At 36.7% G+C, this 9,142-nt stretch overlaps 2 protein-coding genes and 1 long non-coding RNA gene across 3 annotated transcripts in view; 2 read left to right on the plus strand and 1 right to left on the minus strand.

The window, feature by feature from the left end:
• The window catches only part of LOC106940403 (uncharacterized), a 24,455-nt gene extending 20,761 nt beyond the window's left edge, over positions 1 to 3,694 (minus strand). The window contains exon 1 of the long non-coding RNA XR_001423083.1: positions 3,624 to 3,694. This is a non-coding gene — a long non-coding RNA (uncharacterized LOC106940403). The remainder of the gene's footprint in view (positions 1 to 3,623) is intronic.
• LOC106940402 (GTPase IMAP family member 8-like) overlaps positions 1 to 4,921 on the plus strand; it is a 15,196-nt gene extending 10,275 nt beyond the window's left edge. The window contains exons 2-6 of the mRNA XM_015023139.1: positions 522 to 1,241; positions 2,285 to 3,001; positions 3,100 to 3,233; positions 3,334 to 4,000; positions 4,106 to 4,921. Coding sequence (XP_014878625.1) covers positions 522 to 1,241; positions 2,285 to 3,001; positions 3,100 to 3,233; positions 3,334 to 4,000; positions 4,106 to 4,290 — 2,423 coding nt within the window. The 3' untranslated portion in view covers positions 4,291 to 4,921. The remainder of the gene's footprint in view (positions 1 to 521; positions 1,242 to 2,284; positions 3,002 to 3,099; positions 3,234 to 3,333; positions 4,001 to 4,105) is intronic.
• A 1,688-nt stretch (positions 4,922 to 6,609) lies between these two features.
• LOC106940399 (GTPase IMAP family member 3-like) lies at positions 6,610 to 9,137 on the plus strand (the record flags this gene model as incomplete). The annotated part of the gene is made up of 4 exons (XM_015023136.1): positions 6,610 to 6,687; positions 6,996 to 7,722; positions 8,183 to 8,186; positions 8,628 to 9,137. Coding segments are annotated over exons 1-4 (1,272 nt in total), but the record flags the coding sequence as incomplete, so codon positions are not given.
• Between the last annotated feature and the right edge of the window lie 5 nt (positions 9,138 to 9,142).

The raw sequence follows: 9,142 nt of genomic DNA on the forward strand, positions 1-9,142 counted from the left end.
ACTTCTGGATTTGTAGGTAGTTAGAGCTAGACGAGTCTTTTCCGCCACCAGTTTGAATAGAATATCTCCTATAAACCGATTCGTGGGTAAGACCCGGGTTTCAGGGACTTTCCGGACCTGTTAGACAGAGAACTGGTCAGTAGTCAGTCGAATGAGTGGTGAGATAAAGGCGGGGCTGGCTATTGCATAAAAACAAACAACATGTTTAACTATTTGTGGTGTATATGTAAATGTTCATAACAGGGTGGAACACAGTCAGAGACAATGGTGAAAAAAAACACCTGCAATTATTAATTTATCCAATCCTGAGCTTGCCCATTATTAATTTCTTATTGTTAAACATGTCAGTGTTGTAACACAATATTTAAAACTTAAAACATTAATACTTTTTTTTTTCAAATGTCCTGAAGCCGAAATGTTGCCGCAAAAAAAGAATCACCCAAATACAGTTGACCTAGAAAGGAAATTCAGTGCTGGTATAAACAAAGTAGGTGTTTCTAACTCAATATCTCTCCTTACAGCGCAAAGCCATCCTGCTACAGATTTGAGGATTGTGTTGATTGGAGGAAGATCAGATGGACGTCCCACTGGTAAAAGTTCTGCTGGAAACATCATCCTGGGTCAAAATGTTTTCAACACCAGCAGAAGAACAGCTCAGAGTGAAGCGAGGCAGCAGGAAGTGTTCAGCAGACGAGTCACAGTGGTTGATACTCCAGGATGGTGGTGGAGGTGGCCAAGAGAAAACACTCCAAAACTGGATCAGATAGAAATCCAGAACAGTGTCCATCTGTGTCCCCCAGGACCTCATGTCTTTCTTCTGGTCATTCCTGTCAGTTTATATTTCTCTCAGCGAGTCAAAGCTTCACTAAAGCAACACTTGGAGCTTTTAAATGCAGATGTTTTCAGTCACACCATCGTTCTGTTCACTTCAGTCGCTCCATGTAGTGATGAAACTGTAGAATCTAAAATCAGAAGACGTTCAGTCCTGCAGTGGATTCTTCAACAATGTGGAAACAGAAAACATTTTCTCAACATCAGCAACAGAGAAGATAGAGATCAAGTCAAGAAGCTTTTAGAGAAAATTGAGACCCTGATTACAAACAATGGATTCAGACACTGTTCTGTTGACAGAAGTCAAGGAGAAACTCTGAGAAAAGAAATGAGAGATTTGACTGAAAGAGCCTCAAAAAGGTTTGATCAAGTCCAGAAACAAAGAAACAAACTGAAGCTACAGATTGAAGGTAGGTTGAGAGTTACTTTATTTGTAATAATCTGCAATATTTCTTATTCTGTTTGTGGGTAATTGCATCAGGTCAACTAGAGTTTGACAGCTAAAACTTTGTGTTTGAGAATCATTTAAAGAAATTAAACATCAAATATTGTATATTATCCATAAAGTACAGTGAAGTGTTCATGGCTTCCCACATTGAAAAAGGAGGACTAAAGACTTCTGGATTTCACTCACTCAATTTTATTTGCACCGGTAAGAGGTGAAAAAACTACAAAATGCATATAAAACTATCAAACATACATTTTAGAGATAGTTTGAAATTAATAATTTATCTTGGTTATCATTCCATCATTAACTTTAGACATAGACATTCACAATTTTAACCAAAATTACTTATTTTTATTATTAAATTTGTTTTTCTTTCATGACATCATTTTTTGCATTAATTGAATTTTAGATATACATTCAATGGAACCAAAACTATAAATCCCAGCAATGTAAATTGTTCCTTCAATAAATTTTACATTTCTTACAAAAAGAAAAGCCAGACTACATTTTCAGTGAAAGGCTTACCAGTAATCCTTATTAAGTCTAAGTCCTTTTCCCATGAATTTGATCAGTCTGCCTTTGAAATGCTGCTTTGGGGACTTTAGCAGCTCTTTTGGATTCCTTATAGTATCTGAGTTCAGTGTGTTGCTGATTGGACCAGATTTCTTCCATCTGCTGAGAAGTGCTGCAGAGTGGCACACATGTTTATGAACCCACATCTGCACCCATGAGCAGATTTGTGCAACAAGTATTATATAAAAGAAAAAAACATATTGACTGCTTCTTTTCTGAAATCTTTTAACAATTCAGTGGAAGCTGTAAGGGAAGAAACAAGTTTCTTGAAATAATCTAAATCACACAATTCATCACCTCAGTATTTTTTTGCGAAAAATACCTGTTTGATTCATTTATTTCCTGTGTGATCTACCATGCTCTAAATAAAGCCAATTAGCAAACTTTTTTAGATTGAGGAAACTGATTTTTTTTTCTGTTTTGTTGGTTTAGGTGGAAAAGTCCCTCCAAACCATTTGAGAATAGTGATGATTGGAGGGTTACTGACTGGCAAGAGCTCAACAGGAAACACCATACTAGGAAAAAATGAATTTGGCTTTCCTAAATCTATTGGAAGAACAACTCACAGTGAAATCAGCCATGGTGTGGTTGAAGGAAGGCGGCTCACAGTGGTCGATTCTCCTGGATGGTATTATGTCAACACCCTTCAGGAAACCAATGAAATGGATAAACTGGAAATAGAGAACAGTGTGAATCTGTGTCCTCCAGGACCACATGCTGTGCTGCTGGTTATTTCTGTGGACATTAACATTGATGAATCACATCTGAGATCTGTTCAGGAACACATGAGTCTGTTTAGAGAAGAAATCTGGAAACACACACTTGTTCTGTTCACCTATGGAGACTGGTTAGGAGTGAAGACTGTAGAGGAGCGAATAGAGAGTGATGAAGGTCTGCAGTGGATAGTGAACAAGTGTGAGAACAGGTATCATGTCCTGAACAACAAGGACCACAGTGATAAGACTCAGGTAAAGGAACTACTGGAGAAGATTGAAGAGATGTGGGCAGGAAATGAAGATCCTTACTATGAAGTGGAGCTGGACCGAGCAGCAGAGCTAGAAACCAAGAGAGAGACTGGAGACAAGATGGCCAAGAGGTTGAAGACGATCAATGAGAGAAAGTCAAGAGTCCTGAAAGAGCTGATTGAAGGTAGGTAATAAATAGAATATATTTCTAATATAATAATGCCACATTATTTTTAAGATTAAAAATATTAGTGTATTTTTTGTTTTTGTTTTCTTTTACAGGTCAAAGAAGTTCAGTCTGTGACATCAAGATTGTTCTTGTGGGCCAGAAATGTTCAGGGAAAAGTCTAGCTGGAAACTTGATCTTGTTCAAGGATCAATTTAATATAACTTCTCTCAGAGCTTGGTTAAAAAATGTAACACAACATTCAAACTAAGCAACAACATGTCATACAGACAAATATAGGTGTTCAGTTAGTAAAGCAGGTTTATTAATTTTGTTTTTTATGATTTCAGACCTGTCAAGATCATATAGAAACTTCAACATGTGTGAAACATGAAGGAAACTTTGATGGAGTAAAAGTCTCAGTTGTTGAAACTCCAGGCTGGTTCTCAGACCCAACACCACCTGACTGGATCAAAGATGAAGTTCTCCACAGTGTCTCCATGTGTTCTCCTGGACCTCATGTTTTTCTCCTGCTTGTTCCCATCCTCAGATCTTTCACAGAGAAAGATCTCAAAGCTCTGGTGGAGATCATGAAGCCATTAACAGAGAGAGTGTGGAGACACTGCATGGTTCTGTTTACCAGGGGAGACTGGATCAATGACGTCCCTGTAGAGAATTACATCGTCAGAGAGGGAAAGGAGCTCCAGGAGCTTCTGGAGAAATGTGGGAACAGATACCATGTTATAAACCCTTATCATTCTCAAGACCCTGTTCCTATCAAAGACATGTTCCAAAAATGTTTTGATATTGTGAAGCAAAACAGAGGTTGCTTCACAATTAAAGCTGAAGAAAAGAAACCTCAGATTCCACATTGGCAAGCAAAACAGTTAGAAGAAGAATGGAAAAGGAGAGAACAGGAGCTGATAGAGCGAATGATGAAAGCTTTATCAAAGGAACCAGAAGAACCAACAGCAACTCATGTGAGAACAGCAAAGAGCAAAGATCGCAATCCTGACAGTAAGTTTTATATTATAATGATTTAATGATTTACAGTCTTCCTTACATGCTTTGTCTTAATTATATGTATTTTTCTCTTAATTAACACTTTAATTTCTGTTTCAGTGAGTGGAGATGTTGCCTCAGAATATGGGAGCATTTCAGAGAACAGGAGGCGACGAGGACATGACCAAGTAGCTGAATGGCTGAATAACAGAGTCAAACTGTCTGCGATCAGCTCTGGGATCGGCAGCATTTTTGCCTCGACTATATATTTGGAAAACGTTGATGAAAGTTCTGAAAACGATTAAAGCAAACTTGGAAATTTAGGAAAAGAACAAAGTACAAACTTATCTTATGAACTTCTAAAACAAAACTTTAATATTTAAATCTTGTTATTTTAGCTAATCAACAAAAAAAAATAGACATAACGTCACTTGAAGAGTAATATCCAGAAAAGTTTTTATGTTCTTTCCTGATATAATACTTCATAAAATCCAATAAAAAATAACACTAACATATTTAAAATATTTTTCATAATCCTGATATAGCTTTCATCCTATTTTCTTGTACATTACCTAATACTCATAAAGGTAATTTTTTTTATTAAACCAATGCTGGAGAGTAAATGTAATGTATAGTTGATTGAGCTGCATTCAAGAGAAAATACATCAGTTATAACATCTCTATTTGTTTATGATAAAATAAAACATAAAAGTATTACTTATCTATTAATGGACACACTATATTCTGTATCTTGCTTTTATGTTTTGTACCTTCCATTGGACTTTTTTAATCAACTAGAAGATGCATCTAAAAAATAACCTTATGCAAGTGTGCTGCGGAAACCTTGAAATGCTAATTTTAAAAGGTTCATTTGACCTCAGTTTTTGATCAGTAGAGTTAATTCTAAGATTAGCTTTAGAGAAGATGTTTCCATCTGCTAAAGAATTGATCAAGTATATGATATGAAGAATCATTTTTGGTTCGCTATAATTTCTTAAAACTGAAATGCAACAGTGACCAAAATCCCTTCAGGGTATTAAAACATATTCATTTAGCTGGGCTATCTTGGGTGAAACAACATCCCCGATTTTGTTTCAGACTATCTTCAGATGTGATTTCTGACTTTCTTTTTACTCCAGCAGTTCAAACCAGACTATCAGGTTCAAATTCCAGCTGACAGAGAAACCCTAGTTATAGTTACAGTGGATGGTCTAAGTCACAGAATTATTATTCCTGTGAAAATCAACATTGATGAGTCATGTCTGAGATCTGTCCAGTAAAACATGAGTCTATTTAGAGAAGAAATCTGGAAACACACTTGCTCTGTTTAGCTATGGAGACTGGAAATCAGTGAAGTCTGTAGAGGAACACAGAGAAAATGAGGAAGGTCTCCAGTGGAACCTTCAGTTGTTATAAAGATCATGAATGTATCAAACATAGCTTAAAATAAATGTAACTTTTGCAATTTGATTCCTTCAAATTGGACCTCTGCCTCTTTGTTCTCTTTCAAACACTCTGCCTTCAGAACCTCATCACAACAACATTTCTCTATTAAGCTGTTTACAAATATTTTCTGGTACTTGGGTTGAGAAATAGTTTATATCAGTTCCACATATTCACAATGCCACCAGGTGCTGCTGCCATCAGAGTGGAGGAGGTGAGTGGGGAGGGTTTGGGGAAGAAGTGCTCTGTGAGGCGGGAGCTTGGGACCTGCAGCTCCAGAAAGGAGCTGTGTGGAAGGCGGCTCTTTGTGAGAAAAAGCATTTTAGATCCCCTGAATGGCTTCCACAGGAAATTAGAGGATTTCTCCAACATGCATAAAATAATAAAAGCACCACTTCAGGTGTGCTTTGATGAGGGAATAACATGATATGACATAAGCTCAAATGCTTTATATCAATTCTACATGATACATTATTATATCATTTTACATAGCGCCTTTAGAAGATGTCACAGCTTTCCTTTGGACTGAGAGACTGTATAATGTGAAATGATTTAAAACATGAAGCAGAGCTGCCATCACTTAACAGATTTTTTAACAGGGTCTATCAGCAGTAATGGTCCAGAGTCTAAAATTTAATTTATGCTGCAGTGAAGTTCTAATTAATCCTAAATGAACATTTTAAATGTGTAAACTCAACTGATTTAACAACTTAAAGCAGCAAACTGACATATCTGTCCAAATGATATAGACTCTGTCAGTGTTTCAGAGAGTAGAGAAGAAGCAGCTACAATATTGTAAACAGGTTATATATTTTAGATAATTAATTCCTTGAAAATAAGTATTAAATTTTGCTATAATTTGAGCACCTTCAATTTTTTTGCTGTCTCCTAATTATGAGTTGAGATCTTATAAGACAAAGCAAATGCTTGAAAATGCATAAATCTTGATTGTGCTTTGGACTTGGCAAATTTTATTCAGTTTTTATTTATAACTCTATTTGTAAAATTTTTCTAATCTCAGCAGTTTTAGTGGAATTTCTTTAATTCTGAAAACCACAACAGACCTGTAGTTGTCCTTGTCGTCCAGCAGATGTCAGTTTCTGGCCATGTTTGACTTTACCAACCAACAACAATCACAACAATCATCTCTGCAATTTGCTTTCATTTAGGAACAAGTTTAGTGAGAATAAACAACAAGCAGAAACGTCAACAGTGTGAAGCTGAAGAAATGTCTGCTTCAGGAGTTATATCCAGCCCAGGTTAGTGATTTTTTATAAAACTCTTCCTCAGACTTTTTTCTCATCTTGGATTCCACTTTTTTCAACTGTTGTCTTACTGGCTAAATATGTTGAATTCAGAGACTTTTGACTTTACATTGCAGATGGGAGTAGGACAAAATGGCTCCCTCTGCTTTTCTAGATTTTTTATGTTGGGATGTTAATTTTGTAAAGTGATTTACATTATTCCTATGGAAATGTGCATTACAAATAGATTTTATATTCTGAGATGGCTTACACAAAAAACATTTGTAAACTGTATTTCAATAATGTCTCAACTCTCCTTACAGCACAAATCCACCCTGCTACAGAGTTGAGGATTGTGTTGATAGGAGGAAGGAGATCAGATGGTAGTCCCAGTGGTAAAAGTTCAACTGGAAACTTCATTCTGGATCAACATGTTTTTGATACAAGCAGAAGAACAGCTCAGAGTGAAGCGAGGCAGCAGGAAGTGTTCAGCAGACAAGTCACAGTGGTTGATACTCCAGGATGGAGGTGGGGTGATTCAAGAGAAGAGACTCCAAAATTGGATCAGATAGAAATCCAGAACAGTGTCCATCTGTGTCCCCCAGGACCTCATGTCTTTCTCCTGGTCATTCCTATCAGTTTACATGTCTCTCAGCGTGTCAAAGCATCTCTAAAGCAGCACTTCGAGCTTTTTAATGCAGATGTATTCAGTCACACCATTGTGTTGTTCACTGCAGTCGCTCCATGTAGTGATAAAAAGATAGAATCTAGAATCAGAAGAAATCCAGTCCTGCAGTGGATTCTTCAACAATGTGGAAACAGAAAACATTTTCTCAACATCAGTAACGGAGAAGATAGAGATCAAGTCAAGAAGCTTTTAGAGAAAATTGAGACCCTGATTACAATCAATGGATTCAGACACTGTTCTGTTGACAGAAGTCAAGGAGAAACTCTGAGAAAAGAAATGAGAGATTTGACTGAAAGAGCCTCAAAAAGGTTTGATCAAGTCCAGAAACAAAGAACCAAACTCAATAAACTGATTTCAGGTGGGTTACAAGCTTCTATTTTAAAAAAAAAAATAAGTCACAGTTCTCCATGTTATAGGAAATAATATTTCAGGATTCACATCTTCTGTGAGAACATCACCTGTAACCCTTTGTAAAATTTTGTTGAATTTTCACTTTTTGAAAATGTGTCACTGAAGTGATTAGAAGACATTAATATTTGTTTCCAGAAGTTAAAATATTTTGGTTTTAATTTGTTGTGGTTTTATGTTTTATCTTATGCTTAAGGTGCATTTAAATTGTTACAAATACTGTTGCACTGCTTTTATTGTGAGATTTGTGTGTGGGCATATGGGGATACGAGACCTGCTATGAAAAGAACACAGTAAATACTGTAACAGAGCTATCTGCACCAACCTGATACAGCAGATTGGTGCAGCTTTAGGCAAAGATGGGCCCAAAGCGATGTGTTGTCATTTCAGAGAATGTTTTACTATTTTTAGAAGAAAACAAACCTCCAATAAGACTAAGATTAAAAAAAACGATTTAATTATACTACTACATGGCTTCTGGTAAAACACAACCAGAAGATTGAGTTTGTTTCCAGAGAAAGTATTCAGAAACAGAAAGCCAACATAGAACTAGACAAACCAGTCCCACAAGAAAACTTAAGTTCATTTTCTTTCGCAAAATCTTTTAACAGTTCACGGGGAGCTGTAAAGTAAAAAGAAGATAGAACAGTCACTTAAAATGACATTGATCATGCAGGTCATGCAACAGATTCACCACCTGACTATTTGTTTGGCCACCAGTAATTTCAATTTATTTCAGCTTTGCAACTGCTGGGTTACTTTATTTTCTGTGTCGTCGACCCTGATCTCAATAAACCTGAGTTGCCAACTTGTTTTAAATTGAGGAAACTACATAATTTCTTGGTTTCTCTGTTTTGTTGTCCCTCCAGACCATTTAAGAATAGTGATGATTGGATCATCATGTGCTGGGAAAAGCTCAACAGGAAACACCATCCTAAGGAAAAATGCCTTTGGTGTTACTAAAAGTAGTAGGAGAACAACTCACAGTGAAATCAGTCATGGTTTGGTTGAAGGAAGGCGGCTCACAGTGGTCGATTCTCCTGGTTGGTTTTACATCAACACCCTTCAGGAAACCAGTGAGATGGATAAACTGGAAATAGAGAACAGTGTGAATCTGTGTCCTCCAGGACCACATGCTGTGCTGCTGGTTATTGATCTGATAACTATCATGAATTCATTATATCTGACATCTGTTCAGGAACATATGAGTCTTTTTAGGGAAGAAATCTGGAGACACACACTTGTTCTGTTTACATTTGGAGACTGGTTAGGAGTGAAGACTGTAGAGGAGCGTATAGAGAGTGATGAAGGTCTGCAGTGGATAGTGAACAAGTGTGAGAACAGGTATCATGTCCTGAACAACAAGGACCACAG

Source organism: Poecilia latipinna, unplaced genomic scaffold (genome assembly GCF_001443285.1).
Source record: "Poecilia latipinna isolate Pla-1442-1.1 unplaced genomic scaffold, P_latipinna-1.0 Scaffold3212, whole genome shotgun sequence".
NCBI lineage: Eukaryota > Metazoa > Chordata > Actinopteri > Cyprinodontiformes > Poeciliidae > Poecilia > Poecilia latipinna.